The 16,769-nt window shown below is 58.8% G+C and overlaps 1 protein-coding gene across 22 annotated transcripts in view; it reads left to right on the plus strand.

The window, feature by feature from the left end:
• Positions 1-16,769, plus strand: part of Plec (plectin) — a 78,992-nt gene that overhangs the window by 44,259 nt on the left and 17,964 nt on the right. For 7 of the 22 annotated variants that reach the window (XM_012948231.2, XM_045143160.1, XM_045143159.1 and 4 more), the window contains 14 exons: positions 10,779-10,840; positions 11,022-11,036; positions 11,176-11,265; positions 11,601-11,636; positions 12,162-12,239; positions 12,329-12,421; positions 13,223-13,389; positions 14,431-14,546; positions 14,620-14,726; positions 14,821-14,940; positions 15,014-15,109; positions 15,365-15,492; positions 15,761-15,854; positions 16,583-16,737. In XM_012948231.2, the coding sequence (XP_012803685.2) occupies positions 10,779-10,840; positions 11,022-11,036; positions 11,176-11,265; positions 11,601-11,636; positions 12,162-12,239; positions 12,329-12,421; positions 13,223-13,389; positions 14,431-14,546; positions 14,620-14,726; positions 14,821-14,940; positions 15,014-15,109; positions 15,365-15,492; positions 15,761-15,854; positions 16,583-16,737 (1,357 nt within the window). Of the gene's footprint in view, positions 1-5,778; positions 6,056-7,318; positions 7,452-9,927; positions 10,175-10,778; positions 10,841-11,021; positions 11,037-11,175; positions 11,266-11,600; positions 11,637-12,161; positions 12,240-12,328; positions 12,422-13,222; positions 13,390-14,430; positions 14,547-14,619; positions 14,727-14,820; positions 14,941-15,013; positions 15,110-15,364; positions 15,493-15,760; positions 15,855-16,582; positions 16,738-16,769 lie in introns of those variants that run through there. The other 15 variants (XM_045143166.1, XM_045143168.1, XM_045143170.1 and 12 more) reach the window with 11 other exon arrangements.

Consider the following 16,769-nt stretch of genomic DNA (forward strand, 5'->3'; position numbering starts at 1 on the left):
CTGCCCGAAACCCCTACCTGTACCTGCAGGAAGTGAGTGGGCTCATGTAGACTCTCCTGGGGCATACTGCCCTTCAGTGCCTGCTTAGGTCATCCCAGGACCTCAGCACCAGGCAGGCATGACTCCCACCTCCCTCTCTGTAGCTTAGTCCCTAGGGAGCAGCCCATTCTCTAGGGGGTGTTGTGCATAGCTGCCTGGGCAGGAGCATCAGTTCTGGCCTTTCTGGGTGGGACTGCTAAGGCCTTGCTGAATGAGTGTATGTGTATTGATAGGTTGCCATATGGAAGGTGGCCTCTGGCAGGTCGGGGGTTCTCTAGCTTCCCTGTGACCATGACTGTCTCAGCCTGGTTCTGGTTTGGGTGTGGTGAGTGGGAGGGAGGCTTCCCCTTCTTTTTTAGCCTTCCTTCCTTGTCTGAGTCCAGGCTGGGCCAGTTTAGCGGGTAGTTGGCATCAGGCCAAGGAGGGGTTCTGGGTGTGGCTGCAGTGGGCAGAGAGGGGGGCACCCCATCCCTGACGGAGGTGACTCAGTCTTCCCTTCTGAGCCAAAGCCGCCTGCAGCAGCTCAGAGTTTCCAACAGGAAATGAGCCCCAGCTTCAGGCTGAGTCAGTGCCCCAGGCGGGCCCCCTCCCTTCCAGTGACCCTCAGGGCTGGAGCCTGGAGCCTTGGTTGCTGGGTGTGGCTGCGGGGCCAGGGGCATGATGGTGCCCCACACAGGCTGAGGCTGTTCTAATGCCACCTAAGACCATTCTTTTAAAAAGTATTTGTATTTGCAAGCAGAGAGAGAGATAGACAGAATGGGCATGCCAGGGCATCCAGCCACTGCAAATGACTCCAGATGCATGTACGACTTTGTGCATTTGGCTGTACGTGGGTCATTAGGTTTTGCAAGCAGGCACCTTAACCACTGAGCCATCCCTGCAGCCCCAGCATCTCACTTATTAAAAAGTGGGGCTGGAGGGATGTTGGAGCTGGAGGGATGGCTTTGTAGTTAAGGCGTTTGTCTGCAAAGCCAAAGACCCAGGTTCCGACTCCTCAGGACCCATGTTAGCCAGATGCACAAGGGGGCACATGCGTCTGGAGTTTGTTTGCAGTGGCTGGAGGCCTGGCGTGCCCATTCTCTCTCTCTCTCTCTCTCTCCCTCTTTCTCTGTCAAATAAATAAATAAGTAAATTTTTTAAAAGTAAATAAGTAGGGGCTGGAGAGATGGCTTAGTGGTTAAGGTGTTTGCCTGCAAAGCTGAAGGATCCTGGTTTGATTCTCCAGGACCCACGTAAGCCAGATGCACAAGGGCACATGCATCTGGAGTGTGTTTTCAGTGACTGGAGGCCCTGGTGTGCCCATTTTCTCTGCCTCTTTTTCATCTATCTAGTGAACAAGTAATGAGCCACACTCACCTGTTCTCTCCATAGCACAGCTCCTTCAGTGGCCTGCAGGAATCTATGGTATAGCAGTGCTGGCCATAGCATGGCCCTGGTCAGGTGTGTTATCTCTGTCTATCCAGACCTGGCCAGGGAACCAGAAATATGACAAGGGGACTGGGGAGTGCCTGCTGGCCTATGAGGCCCCTAAGATCTCATGCCCTGGTGGTCTGTTGTCTATGGAGTAGCCTTCCCTGCACTCCAGTTAGCACACCCATGTTGAGGACATCAGCACCTGTCAGTCTCCAGTGACTGCTCCAGCCTTCCTTCCTCCTCCCCAGACATGGGAACCAACTAGGTGAGGAACATGGGATGGGAGGTGGCTTCAGGAGCAGTCAGGGAGCTGTGTCTGACCGGTGAGGAGGATCTGACCTGTCCAGAGAAGCTCTGTAGAGGGCAGTGGGTCAGAGGTGAGGACATGGAAATTCCTTGCCTGGTAAAGCTGCTAAATTGTTGATTTTTTTCCCCCCTGAGGCAGGGTCTCACTCTAGTCAGGCTGACCTGGAACTCATTCTGTAGAGCCAGGCTGGCCTAGCACTCCGGGTGATCTGCCTACCTTAGCTTCCCAAGTGTGCCACCGTGTCCAGCTTCTGAGTTTGCTTTTGTATGTGAATTTCATTTGCACTCCAAAAGATAATGTTTTGTCTGGCTCACAATTCAGAATGGACCCAAAAGTGTGTGGAGAAAATGTCTCTGAACAAATATGTGCTGGCAGAGGGATATCTACCAGGCAAGAAACCATCGATTCTCCAGTTTATTTTTATTTTGAGGTAGGATCTCACTCTAGCCCACTGTGTAGTCTCAGGATGGCCTTGAACTCACAGCGATCCTCCTACCTCGGCTTCCTAAGTGCTGGGATTAAAGGTGTGAGCTGCCACCACACCTGGCTCTTTTTTTGGTTTTTTTTTTTTCTTTGTTTTTTGTTTTTTAGAATTTACTATGTGTCTCAGGGTGGCCTCGAACACTTGGTGATCCTGCTACCTCTGCCTCCCAAGTGCTGGGATGAAAGGTGTGCACCACCATGCCTAGCTGATTCTCCAGTTTTCATGAGGACACATGGCTGTGGCCCTGCTGTGTGTAGGGGGGTTGGGAGGGAGCCTTGTTTTCCTCATAGCTGTGCAGTGCCTGCTCAGGTGTGCTGAGAGTCTTGGTAGGTTTTAGGGGTGACCACCAGCTCTGCACATGGATCTCTTTGCTTGCTGGCGGAAGTCTGAAGAACTGTGGCGATTTTTGAATGAGGTTTGGTGTGATTAGGTTTGCATTTTCCAGCTTGTGTACAGTTATCTGCACCCTAGTAGGTATCAAGTTTGCCCAGACTAGAGAGCACTGCTTGAGGCTGTGGGGGACTTAGGCAAGGGAAGGGGTCAGCTTTGGACACTGAGAAAAAGGTCAGTATGTACAAGGGGTGGGGGAGTGCAAGAGCTGGGGTTATAGGAATGTGGCTCAGTAGTAGAGCACTTGTCCATCACATTTGAGGTCCTGAGTTTGTCCCCAGCACTATGGGGAGAGGGGTGCACAATTCTTGCTTCCCCATGGCTATGTGGAATGTGCTAGGCACATGGATGCCTGGAATGTGAGTGGGTGGAGTGACAGGGTGGGACTAGTGAGGCCTGTGGAGGGAAGGGGAGACTGTGAGGTAGGGTAGACTGGCCTCTGGAAGGTCAGTAGAGAAGACTAGTGGCTGGAACTGCAAAGTTCAGGGACTGAGGCAGGCCTATCTCCTGTAGCACTAGACTGGTCCACCTAGGCTGCTCTGACCCATTGGTACTGGTCCCCAGGCTTGGGCTCTCCTGGGCAGGACAACTGTGGGGACCCTTTAGTCAGCAGAGAGGAGGAGCCTCCATTCTCAGAGCTGGGTGTGGAGACTAGAGCCCAAGTGAACCCTCCCTCCGCCTGCCTCCCGCCTCTTCCCTCCTTCCTGCCATGCTTCCCTCTGCCGGCTCTGGAGCAGCCCAGCCTGACCCGTAGCTATGGACAGGTATAGCATGGAGGAGCTGATCCAGCTGGGCCAAGGTAGGGCACAGCAGTAGTGGAGGCTTTGGGCGGCAGAGGAAGGGAAATGGGGGGCAGGAGCAAGGTCTCTAGCTGGGGTTGGGCTCTCCCTGTTGCATCTGCCTGTCTTGTATGTGTGCATGTATGTGTGCGCATGCATATGCATGTGTAAGGGGCCTGAGTGTCCCCTGCCTGCAGTTCCCATGACCTCATATGTCAGAACCCAGGATGTAGAGATGGCATTACCCAGAGGCCAAGGCCTGCCTAGGTGGTGGAGGGATTGCTCATAGCCAGGACACTTCTGCCTCTGGGGGCTAGTTTTCACCTAGGCTGTGGGGACCCAGGCTCCTCCGAGACTCCTGTGCCCATGATGAACTGTGCCTGCTTGGCTGAGCCCTTGTCCACTGCTGGCTAGCTGGTCTTTCTCTGGCCTGACTTTGGATAAGCCAATGTCCCTTAGTCCAACCCTTGGTTGCCCTGAGCTGGCCGCTGCAGGCTAGTTTTATTCAGAAATAAGTTTCTGGAACGTGGCACTGGAGAGCAGGAGGCTGTGGCCAGCCTTCTCATCATGCACTCATCTGCCCAGTGTGGTCAGGGTGCCCCACCCCAGCATTTGGGGGCCAAGGCTGGTTTGCTGTTATGACCCAACATCGAAGAGTCACATGACCTTGTAGTCCTGCAGGCCAGCTCCTCACTATTACCATGCCTTGGTTTCCTCATCTGGAGAGTGTGTTCACAGTACACGACTTTATAGGATTATGATGGAATCGTGTGTGGCACAGGAAGTGCTACAGAGTGGAGCATAGACTCCAACTCCTCAGCTGCCTGTCTACCAGGGTCCAACAGTTTGGTCCATTGTGGTTGGGTTCTATGGGAGGAGAGCGATGGGATTGTGTCTTCCATTACGCAGATGCATGTACACACGCATCCTGTTTTCCCAGGGAACACTGGGGTTCTGGTCAGCACCGGATGCAGCGGATGTGTTATGGGCCTGCCTGCTGACCTCGGACCCTGTGCCTCCACAGACCAGGGTTGTTGGGGCCCAGGGCATGGTGGGGGCTTCCCTATCCCAGCACTCCTGGGGATACCAGGAGGTCCGGGCCTGGACGCAGAGCCTGGTGCTGTGGGAGTGGGTGAGTGCTTATATGGCTTGGTCCCCAGTTTGGGGCTGCCTGGGTCTTTGTCCAGCAATGTGACCTTGAGGCTGTCCTGTCCACCCTGGGCCAGGTGTTGTGTTGACTGACTTGCGCAGGGCTTTCTGGGAGAAAGAGGAGTGGCATCTCCTTGACCCATGTGGCATTTCCCAAGAGCACCCCAGGAGATGGTCAGGGTGTGGGCAGCATCCCCTCCCAAGGGGACATGAATATAAATGCCTTCTGCCTTTTTCCATGATAGATCCAGATGCCAGGAGGCTCCTTATTATAGCATCACCCATGGGAGCCAGGGATGTGCATATTGTGGGGCCGCCCAGCCAGAGGGGACTCCAGTGAGCCTGGGCTCCACACGTCATGTTCTAAGTCTGGACAAGTGACGGGCCTTGCTTGCCCTCCTCAGATATTTATATCCCCCTGGGCCCCCTGCCCACTGCTCCCCTCCCCCCAACTACTGCTGACAGGACTCGCTCTGCCGTGCCCTCCTCCCGCCTCACCGCCGCCGCCGCTGCTGGGCTTGCCACCTCCGAAGGGCCTGTGACCCTCCCCACACCCCTTACCCGCTCCCTGTCTGCCCTGTGGGCTCCTGTCGCTGTCCCTAATGAAGATCGTGCCCGGTAGGTGGGGCATCCCTTGAGAATGTTTTGTGAGCGCAGCCAGGCTGGAGGCAAGGGCCGCTGTCCTTCCTCTGTACACAGCCAGCTGCCCTGCCTCTCCTGGGACACTACTCAAGGCCCCCATGGGAGCTTGGGGCTTGTGAGGAGCCCATATGTCTTTGAACATGGTGGGGTCTGTTGCAGTCCCAAGTGGAGAGGGCAGTGAGGGACAGGACACTGTGCCAGGCAGCTGTCCCCAGAGGGCACCCTTGGAGGTAGAATGGGGGCTGGGACCCTCCTTCTGGTGAGGGTAGGGGTTGCTGGATAAGCTTACTTGGGAGGGAGGACCTGTGTTCAGTCTGCCCAGGCTATGCTTGGGGGCTGCAGCTTGGCCCCTTTAGCTGCAGGCCCCTCCTCCTGGCGGGTGTGGCTGTGGGTAGGCAGGGGTTAAGGCTCCAGCTAACCTTGAGCGCAGGCAGCTCTACGTAGGGACAGCTGAGCTGGGCCGTGCAGAGTGTGAGTGGGGAGCGGCCAAGAGCCACAGAGGGAGGAGGCTGGGAGGAGGCTGGGCAGGAGCGCAGTTGGTGCCGAGGGGACTGTATGTTGTCCCCAGTTGCCGGGCAGATGGGGTGGTAGGGCTGTCCCTGAAAGCAGGGCAGCTACAGACAGGGTCTGCTCTAGTTCCTGGGGCACCTCCTCATCCATACTCCACCGGGGGAGGTGCTGGCTGCAGCAGCAGAGCCTTGGTGTAGAGAGGCCGGCTCTGCTTGCTCTGCATGGCAGCCATGGAGCCATCCGGCGGCCTGTTTCCCTCCCTGGTGGTCGTGGGTCATGTCGTCACCCTGGCTGCCGTGTGGCACTGGCGCAGGGGGCATCGGCAGGCACGGGATGAGCAAGGTAAGAACCATTGCCTCTGCCACTGTCACCGCCACCACCCCTGCCAGCAGCCGGGGGCGGGGCGGGGCGGAGGGTCCGCCTCCCTCCCGCCCCTTGCCTCCCTGGCTGCCGCCTCTTCCCGTTCCTCGCTACACACCACACTTGTGAAAGTGCTTGGCTCCGGGGGGCTTACCCTGCATTGAAGACCCCAACATTTCCTGGGGCGTGGCAGGGGCGGAGCCTGCGCCTTTACTTAGCCTGAAGACTAGGTGGGTGGAAGGAGGGTTAGGGGTGAACTCTGGATTGGCTGAGGGGTGGGTCTCTGGGAAAGCCTGGCCTCTGATGAAAGGTCTCTATCCAGGGCTGGATGAGGGCAGCATGAGGCCTGCCCAGGGGCCCTCCTGCACACCAGTGTGTGGCATGAGTCGTACACAGACGTAAGGCAGGTGCCCCAGTGTCCTGTGACAGGTCGCTGGAGGCAGAAGCAGCTGTGAAGTAGACAGCTAGGCTGTGCCCTGCCCCGTCTTCCTCAAAGTCACCAGCTCCTGGGCTGTAGTCCCAGGTGGCCGTGCCACCACAGGATAGGGTGGGGCCGAGTGAACGGATCCTGGGGATTGGGCAGTTCTGCACCAGCGCTTCTGGCCAGAGGGACTGTCCTAATGGAGCCTACCTTACCCCGGGTGTGGGAGGGGCGGGACGGGTGCCCTCTAGTGGGCCTGCTTGATCCTGGCCCCCGTGCGAGAGTGCTAGGTCTGAGTCCTGACTGGCCTTCCAGGCGTGGGTTCCCAGCAGCCAGTGACTCAGCCATGGGGAAGAACATCCAAATGCACAAGCTGAGGGCTTTCTTCCCCTGGCACAGTTTTTGGTTTGGGACCAGATGAGGAAGGGGCGCCCGTGCCAGACAAGGCCTAGTAGCTCTGGGCTGTGTTCCCCGCCCCTGGGCCCGTGGCCCTTCCGTGTCCCGCTGGTGAGCTTCCCTCCGCCAGTGCAGGGAGTTTCCCCATGCTGCGTGGGCGTCCGGGGTCCCCCCGCCAGCGGGGAGCTCAGCCCGCTGGAGAGTTCCCAGGGCTCTGTGTCCCAGCGGGCACCCCCACCCTGCGAGCTACCGCCAGCCAGCGAGTCGCCCCGTGGGCTGGGGCGCGGCTTCCTGGCCCGCGCTGGGCGGGGCGCACCCGGGGCAGGTTCTTCGGGTCTGGGCCTCTCGTCTGGCGGGCGGGGAAGAGCCTGGGCTTTCGGCTCTCCGCGCAGGGCGGCGGTGCCTCCGGCAGAGCCCGGGGCTCGGGGATGGCCGGCGCGTGGGCAGCGGGGGGCGCCTTCGCCTCCCACAGGGAGCTGGTGCTGGAACGGCCGTGCTGGCTGGACGGGGGCTGCGCGCAGGCCCGCAGGGGCTACCTCTACGGGCAGCTGTGCTGCGTAGGTGGGTGCCGCTCACCCCGGGCAGGGCCGGGTGGGGTGCTACCTGCTCCAGGTACAGCTCCGCCTCCAAGCTCAGTAAACACGGGGTTTCCTAGGCTGGGGTTGGCTCCCTCCGGGGTAGCCTTTCCTTAAGAGGAGGATGGTAGGTGGGCGGGGCAGAGGTTTTTTTTTTTTTTTTTTTTTTTTTGGTCGCCAGCCGTCAGTCCAGGAGGGAGGAAGGAGTAGGTGGGAAGGTGTTGAGGGTGGACTCTTAGGCCCTCCCACTCGTACTCTTTCTCAGTGTTGGAGGTGTCCATCCCTGGACAGTGCTGGCTAGCCTGTTTGCACGTCTATAGAAGTGTGTGATGACGCTTTTAAGTGGGCCATAGTTACTTCCCTCCCCTGAGGGACTGAGCTGGTGCTGGGGGCCAGCTGCCTTCTAGAGGTGTGCAATGCAGTACTGGAGGTTGGTGCCTCGGGGTGGGTCAGTCAGGTGGGAAAGATCCCCGAGGTGTGCAGCAGCGTTTGAGGAGTGGGCCTGGCCCACTTGGAGCCAGCTTTGGAGTAGCGCTTGAGTGTTACTAGGATGGCCCAGGGATGAGGCCGTCTTCAGCCAGGAGCAAGGGACTTGCAGGATTGCAAGAGATGAGAGGGAGCATGCGCTTTGAGACCCTGAAAGGCTCGTGTGCTGATGGAGGGAGGGATGCTGTAGCTGGCCTAGAGAGGTGGAGGCCTCCGCCTGGAGCTCTGCCCAGTAGCATCACTAGAGGCTCATGGTGGCAGGGTTGGAGTCTTTGATAGGGCCTGTATATGTTCTGAAAGTCAGGCCCTGGTTCCCCCAAGTTGTGGTAGGTCTGAGGGTTTCCCGTGTCCACTTCCTGGCCCACTACCATTACCCTGTGTTGTCTACTCTGCAGAGTGACAGCCTGCTTCACCAGGACCCAGTCCCCCTTTTATTGCACAGGTTTCTTCTCTGAAGGACGGTCGTCCTGACTGGGAGGGCCACTGGTCTGGCTTGTGTTGGCACATTAGATGCTCTCAGGCAAACTGTCCTCAGCACTGACCAGTGTGGGCTTAGCTTTGGGACTCTGGAGGGCGAAGAGTCGTGCCTAGTGGATTGTGGTGTCTGTTGGGCTGGAGGAGGCAGAGCAGGAAGGTCTTGCATTGGAGGCCCAAGTTTAAGATTTGGTAGAGGCAGGTGGGTCTTTCTGTAGAGACAGGGCCTAATGCCTCCTTCCTGGCTCAGGGCCCCTCCCCTGCCCCAGAGGGTTTTGGTGCCCTCTTGTGGCCATAGAGGGCAGCGGCAAGGACAGGATGGGGTGAGCTTTTCCTGGAATAGAAACGCCAGAGGCCCTGTGGGAAGGGAGTTAGTCCTCAGCAGCTCACAGCTGGATTGCATCAAGCCAAGTGCAGGGCTGGAAAATTCTTGTGGCAGGGTGGTACTTCTACCCTCCCCCCACTGCAGCCTGGTCCCAGATGCTGGACATAGGTGGCTCCATCTGTTTGGCCTGAGGGAGTAAGAGTCCCTGAGAGACAGGTCTGGTCACAGGGGCCCTAGTGCCCTTTGTCCGGGTCTTCCACCTTTACAACCTTGAACAGCTGCTATCTGCCAGCCCTACCCTGCCTCGAACAGCCCCATCCTGCCTGCCCCAAGGTGCGGCTTCCTTTCCAGTGAGTCACAGCATCCAGGCCCCTTCCTCAGCCCTGACTCACTGGATGTGCTCCCGTGGTGTGCTCCCCTCTGCCACTCCCACCCTGGGGAGGTGTCTTCAGCTCAGGCTGGGCGGCCATGTGAGATGAGTCACAGCTCAGCTATGGGCCGCTTTTGCCCCAAGGTGTGCTTTGTCTGGCTGGGCTGGGCTGTAAGGGACTCTGAGGGGGTCCTGCCAAAGTCAGGGGCTCTTCAGCAGACCCTGAGAACCTAGCAGCTGTGGGGACAACTGGGTAGGTTATGGTCCCTGTTCTGTGCCAGTTTGGGGTCTGATTTAGGGAGCCTACACGCAATAGGCAGCTGGTATTGTCCAACCCTTACCCAGGTGTTCCATAGGTTAGAGGTTTCTTCTAGAATCAAACTCCAAGAGGAGGTAGGCATGCTGAAGAGGTGTGTTTTGAAGATATAGGTGTGGCCTTGAACCTGGCTCCTGCTACATCCTGGTACCCCTTTATGGAAGGGGCCTCCTGCCCTCTCGCTGTGTGATGGATTCTTCTGGGTGGGCATGTAAATAGTATGTATTCCCCTGTGGTTCTGGTTCCAGGGCTAGGTTCTCCCCCATAGCTAGGCTCAGGCTCTACCCCTGCTGCTAGGGTGGGTGAGGAAACCCCAGTTTCCTGTTTCTGGTGGCTAAGGGTGTGGCCCTGGGGGAGGGGTTGCCTTCCTCCTTCCCGCCTTGACACTCCCCTCTGGGGGGCGGGTAGGGCGGGGTAAGACTCCTGAGGCGGGCCAACCTTGCTGGGGAATACTGCAGGCAGGGAGTGGCTGACTGTTGGGACTCCAGCTCTGAGTTGAGCCTGTGCGGAGTTAGTGTCCAGGACAGTTGCCAGCCTTCAGCAGTGTGTGCCACGAGGGGCGACTCAAATTGAGCACAGCACCTGAGGCTTGAGGGACAGGGTGACGAAGGAGCAGGGACAGCACCATGTCTCAGCACCGGCTCCGTGTGCCAGAGCCTGAAGGCCTGGGTGGCAAGAGAACCAGCTCGGAGGACAACCTCTACCTGGCTGTGCTTAGGGCTTCTGAGGGCAAGAAAGGTAGCTGGCACCCCTGCTGGGCAGGGCCTCTGCTACAGGAAGGGCCCTTCCAGTGGCAGAAAGCCTTGGCATGGGGTAGGGATGGGGCCCTAGCTCTGAGGGTCTGGGTTTGGGGGGCAGACTTGGAGATGGGGGCCAGTAACCCGTGCCCAGCACCATTTAGCCTTTGAGCTTCATGTTTGCCTCTAAGAAGGCCCACTAACCTGTCAGGAGGACTTGCCTTCCCCCTCCAACAGCTCTGCCATTCTGCTGCTCAGCCCAGGAGGCAGCATGTGGGGTGGGGCAGGCTGGGACTTGTGCACTGTGGCTCTGGGTGCGGTGGCTCTGGACCTCACGTCTGCTCTGGAGACAATAGAGATCTTGAACAGCAGCATATTGCTGGGCCTTGTTCCCTCCTTGGAGTAGGGCTGGCTGGGTCTGAGGGTACTTTGGTGGGGCTAGTTTCTGGGGAACCTGGGTCTGTATGATCTAGAAAAGGCTCAAGTCTGCTCTGGGGAAGTTTCTTAGGTTTGGCCTACCAGGCTGCTGTCTGTAAGGTGCTCACCCCTGGGCTGTCCCCTGGGCTTCTCCCAGGCTCCAGGTAAGATGACCTTGTCTCCCCCAGATGAACGGGACCGTGTGCAGAAGAAAACCTTCACCAAGTGGGTCAACAAACACCTCATCAAGGTGAGTGCCACCTGTTTGTAATTTGTGTGTGAGGGGGTACCTTAGCTCACCTATTCCCAGGATATTCTCACACTGGCTAAACTCCTCTTTCATCTCTGAAATCTGTTATTTTCTGTCCTTTTCCTCCCACGCTTGCGCCTGTCTTTTTCTTCTTTCTGGTCTCTCCTGGGCTCTGGTGTAGCATTGGAGGGCAGAGGTAGGTGCATGCAGGGGGCAGGGGTGTGCCCTGTGCCCCTGCCTCTTTGCCCCTGGGCAGTGCCCAGCATTTTGCCCTGTCCCTTGCCCCTAGTGGCTCTGGGGAATCTGTGGCCATCCTGGCCCTTCTATTTCCACAGGCCCAGAGGCACATCAGTGACTTGTATGAAGACCTCCGCGATGGCCACAACCTCATCTCCCTGCTGGAGGTCCTCTCGGGGGACAGCCTGGTATGTGTACCCCTGCCCTTCCCTACAGCCTAGTCTGCCTCTCCCTGGATGTCCCTGCCTGGCTTCCTTCCTTGGGGCCTTTCCTGATTGTCCACTCAGTGTCCAGCTCCGCTCCCTCTTGCGACTCTGCCACCCATCCCCAACTGCTCCACTCAGGTCAGGGGGTCAGCATCACCTCTGAGGGCCTGGCCTGTGAGTGGCCATCAGCCCTGTTGTCCTCCGAAGTGGAGCCTAACACAGTAACCTCATGCTCTGCTCTGCTCTGGTTTCTCTGCTGCTTGGACTCTGAATCTTGACCTCTGCCCTTTACCCTTTGTCCTGCTCTGGCTGGGCAGCCGAGGGAGCGGGACCTAATCAGGAGCTTGCGCCTGGTGAGTGGTTGTGCCCATTGGTATGATGGCATGTGAGCTCCCCGAGACCATGGAGCCCACCCACCCAGCTCACCTCGGGCTGGCGGCCCATCCAGTCTGGTCCACATCTGGCTTCTGGGTGGGCGGACGGCTGTGCAGCAAGCTGCTTGCTGTGAGATCTCGAGCCCCTGCTGCCTGCCTGGGGCTAGACCTGGGACCCAGCAGAAGCTGCAGTGGCAACCGCAGAGGACCACCTCCAGAGCCAGTGCCTTCAGCCATGGCTTCCTGGCTACTGTCTCCTCCCACCCCTTTCCTTCCTTCCTCCTATAGCCTGTGCTGCTGGCTTTCCAAGCCACTGCTGGGCCTGGTCCCTGGACTGATGGTCATCCAGCTGGGGAGGGGAAACCCAGGATGTGGGAGGGACTTCTGTCACACTGGGGGAGATCCTTGCTTCATTTGCTACTGCTGCTGCTTTAGGGAAACTGGGGGGGGGGGCTAGGAGCTACAGCTGCCTTGTGGACCTCACTATTTCTTGCCTCCTTTCAGCCCCGGGAGAAGGGGAGAATGCGGTTCCACAAGCTGCAGAATGTCCAGATTGCCCTGGACTACCTCCGGCACCGCCAGGTAAGGCTGTTCACTGACCCTCAGGGCCCAGGCCTCCCAGCCCCTTCCCGCAGCCCCAGGGATGTGACTGGCTGGCTGTTCACTCTCAGGTAAAGTTGGTGAACATCAGGAATGATGACATTGCTGACGGCAATCCCAAGCTGACCCTTGGCCTCATCTGGACAATCATCCTGCACTTCCAGGTGGGTGGCTGTCCCACCTGGGCTGGTGGACTGGCCCATGGCTGGCAGTTCTGGCTGGGGTGTGGCCTAGAAGGTGGCACCCTTGACTCTTCCTGCCAGCCTGTGCTGGCTCTGTGGCCCGAATGTGCAAGCCTCTCCCCAAGGCCTTCCTGTCCCATGCCCTCTGGCCTCCGTGGGTAGGGCCAGCAGAGCCTCCTTGTAGAGGAGTGCATTTTCCGATGGCTGCCTGGCGAAGTTTCTGGAGCTTCAGGGCAGCTCTGGCTTACTCACCCATTGCCTGTGCTAGCTGCACAGGAAGCCACAAATCTGAGATCTCGAGCCTAAAAGCCAGGCTGGCACAGTGTCCAAGTCACATGGGATGGCAGGCCAACAGATACACAGGGCCAGGCAGGCAGACTGGCAGATCCAGGCCTGAGATTCCATTTTGGCCTGCATCCAGAGAGAGACTTTGGCCCCCACCCCTATACCCCACCCTGCTGTAGCTGGGTCAGTTTTGCACGTACCCTTCTTGTGCCCACTGTCCACCATCTTTGCTGTGTGATGGCCTCTGGAGATTCAGGGGAGCCTCGAGCACATACTATGTAGCAGTAGGGGCTAGGAACTTAAACTTGTCCTATGGCAACTGCCAGCTGGAGCAAGCAGGTTTGAAACAGAGATGTGGAAAGTCCCAGCCCCCGAGCATCACTGTGCCCCAGGCAGCCTTGGGACTCTAGGGTGCGGGGATACTCAAGCATCATTGAAGTGGTCAGGTGCCTGGTGCTGTGGTGGTCTGGAGGTCACAGCTGAGCTCCTGTGTGGCAGATCTCAGACATCCAGGTGAGCGGGCAATCTGAGGACATGACAGCCAAGGAGAAGCTGCTTCTGTGGTCACAGCGCATGGTGGAGGGCTACCAGGGTCTGCGCTGTGACAACTTCTCCTCCAGCTGGCGTGACGGCCGCCTCTTCAATGCCATCATCCATCGGCACAAGTATGTGGTTCCAAGGGGCCAGAGGGGGCTTCAGAGCGGGAGCACCTCTGCCAGGCAACCTCAAACAGGGCAGCGAGGTGGCAGGAAGAGTGTCCTGCAGGAACCTGGCTCCTGCAGGGATGAGCTGAGCACCAGTAGCCTCCTCTGGGAGGTGCAACGGCAGGGCCTCACCCACTTCTGCCTGGACCTTTCAGAAACACTTGTGTTCTTCTAGAGAGAGGGTGGTTAAGCTGCTGGTCTTGTCTGTTTGAACCCCTGACGTGGGCCTGCTTGATGGACAGAGGCTGCAGGAGCGCAGGTTGACGGCGCCCGTCCTTAGTGCACCGCTCCTGTGCCAGCGCCCACTGCAGGAGCGCAGGTTGACGGCGCCCGTCCTTAGTGCACCGCTCCTGCCCGCCCTTAGTGCACCGCTCCTGTGCCAGCGCCCACTGCAGGAGCGCAGGTTGACGGCGCCCGCCCTTAGTGCACCGCTCCTGTGCCAGCGCCCACTGCAGGAGCGCAGGTTGACGGCGCCCGCCCTTAGTGCACCGCTCCTGTGCCAGCGCCCACTGCAGGAGCGCAGGTTGACGGCGCCCGCCCTTAGTGCACCGCTCCTGTGCCAGCGCCCACTGCAGGAGCGCAGGTTGACGGCGCCCGCCCTTAGTGCACCGCTCCTGTGCCAGCGCCCACAGCAGGAGCGCAGGTTGACGGCGCCCGCCCTTAGTGCACCGCTCCTGTGCCAGCGCCCACTGCAGGAGCGCAGGTTGACGGCGCCCGCCCTTAGTGCACCGCTCCTGTGCCAGCGCCCACTGCAGGAGCGCAGGTTGACGGCGCCTGCCCTTAGTGCACTGCTCCTGTGCCAGCGCCCACTGCAGGCCCCTTGAGGTCCTGGGAGGTGGGACAGCTGTGTTTTTACTTATGTCCTCGTGGCAGGATTGAAGGTGTTGGGGGAGTGGGTGGTGCATCTCAGACAGTGTGGGGTGGGGTTCCAAGTGCCAGGTTGTGTGGAGGAGATTGCCCATGTGGTCTGCTCAGTGCACCTCACTGCTCCCTTGTCTGCAGGCCCATGCTCATTGATATGAACAAGGTGTACCGTCAGAGCAACCTGGAGAACCTGGACCAGGCCTTCTCTGTGGCAGAGCGAGACCTGGGAGTGACACGGCTCCTGGACCCAGAAGGTCTGTGCCACTGGCCCTCCCCGCCATGCTAGCCTTGCTGCTCAGGCTCCGCTGACCCAGTTCTTCCTTGCAGATGTGGATGTGCCTCAGCCTGATGAGAAGTCCATCATTACCTATGTCTCGTCCCTGTATGACGCCATGCCCCGGGTGCCCGGCGCGCAGGATGGGGTGAGAGCCAATGTGAGTGGTGGCCTGAGGAGGGTGGATAGCGGTCTTGGCCTTGGCCCTGGCCTGGCCTTTCAGGGCTGTTGGCTGACTCTCACTCATGTCCTAGGAGCTGCAGCTTCGCTGGCAGGAGTACCGGGAGCTTGTGCTGCTGTTGCTGCAGTGGATCCGGCACCACACAGCTGCCTTCGAGGAGCGCAAGTTCCCCTCCAGCTTTGAAGAGATTGAGGTGGGCCTCCCCGCTCAGGCCGTCCGTCCTCTGCCTGCCCCGGTGTGGTTGCTCATACTGCTTGTCCCTGTAGATTCTATGGTGCCAATTCTTGAAGTTCAAGGAGACAGAGCTTCCTGCCAAGGAGGCAGACAAGAACCGGTCTAAGGGCATCTACCAGTCCCTGGAGGTCAGTGGAGTGTGCCCTAGGGAAATAAGGTGTTCCTTAGCAAAGCAAGTGGGGTGTCCCTGGGGAGGTTTGTGGGCTGTCTTCCAGAGGGGGGGTTCTCTGGTTTCGCCTGGGCAGGTGAGTTAGGCCTCCTGAGTTCCAGGATCCCTCCTCCAGAGTATGACTTTCCCTGCCTAAAGCTCAGGGGCCAGGATTATTTCAGGTAGGGGAGAACTGGGGACTCCCAGTGGCCTGCACCTGACTTCACCCCTACAGGGGCCAGTACAAGCAGGCCAGCTCAAGGTTCCTCCTGGCTACCACCCTCTGGATGTGGAGAAGGAATGGGGCAAGTTGCACGTGGCCATCCTGGAGCGGGAGAAGCAGCTCCGGAGCGAGTTTGAGAGGTGGGCAGTGTAAAGGGTAGCAGGCGGTGTGGGAGGCAGCAGACGGGTGGGGCCCTGTGGTGGCAGGGGAGCCACCCGAGGGTGAGTCACTGCTGAGGAGGAAATCCCCCCTCCTTCAGGCTGAGGAACCCAAGCTTTAGTGCTCAGCCAGCAGGACAGTGGGCCCCAGTCAGGCAGTGAGAGTGGAGCAGAGGAAACCACTCTCAGGTCCTGTAGGGTGATGAGCTCAGCTGCTCACTACGCGTCTCTTGGGTGCTGGGGGCCATAGGCTGGAGTGTCTTCAGCGCATTGTGAGCAAGCTGCAGATGGAGTCTGGGCTGTGTGAGGAGCAGCTGAACCAGGCCGACGCCCTGCTGCAGTCGGTGAGGGGGAGGGGGAGAGGCGGGGCGAGGGGCGGGGTAGCAGGACAAGGGGCTGGAATGGGCCCCCCTCCAGGCTTGAGGGAGGTGGGAGGAGCCCTGAGTTGCTTACTCAGTGGCCAGGGGTGTGGCCTGCTAGTGGGCAGTGTGTGGCACTGTGGTTTGGAAAATCTGGCAGGGGTGCCTCCTCTCTGCTGTGCTGCCAATTCTGACCTCCTGATGTGGCCTGAGCTGGCCTTTGGGCACCTGGCAGGACTCCCTGCTTCCCCTCCCTCATCCCAGCATGGCATTCTTCTCCAAAGATCCTCACTCACTGGGGAGTGGGTGACCTGCTGCTGGCTGAGTGCTATTGGTGGGGCCCAGAGGGCAAAATACACGGGGCTGTGTAGGTTTGGACAAGAGCTTGCTGAGGGAAGAAGTTGTAGGATAGATGATGGAAGGTGAGGACCCGGGTCCCCAGTGACATGTTTTTGAAGATCTCTGTTCTCGGACCTTGTGGGATTCCTGTGGATGGGATCCTGGTCCTCCAGAGCTACCTGTTACAGATTTATCCAGAAGCATGCCAGGAAGACTCTCAAGGTTTTCAAGGAGAAAAGGGAAAGACAAACCCAAAGCTGCAAGCCAGCCGTGTTCTCAGACCAGGGCAGTGGATGTGAAGCAGCCTTGCTGGAGGACCCTGAGTGGTAAGCAGGAGGTTCAGCCTGGCCCAGTCACACATTACTGTCTTCCAGGATATTCGGCTGCTGGCCTCAGGCAAGGTGGCACAGCGGGCTGGGGAAGTGGAGCGAGACCTAGACAAGGCAGATGGGATGATCCGGCTGCTGTTCAATGATGTTCAGACCCTTAAGGATGGGCGGCACCCGCAGGGTGAGCAGATGTACCGGAGGTATGTATCATACCTTGAGCAGTCTGGGCCTA

Source organism: Jaculus jaculus, chromosome 2, assembly GCF_020740685.1.
Source record: "Jaculus jaculus isolate mJacJac1 chromosome 2, mJacJac1.mat.Y.cur, whole genome shotgun sequence".
In the NCBI taxonomy this organism is placed as follows: Eukaryota; Metazoa; Chordata; class Mammalia; order Rodentia; family Dipodidae; genus Jaculus; species Jaculus jaculus.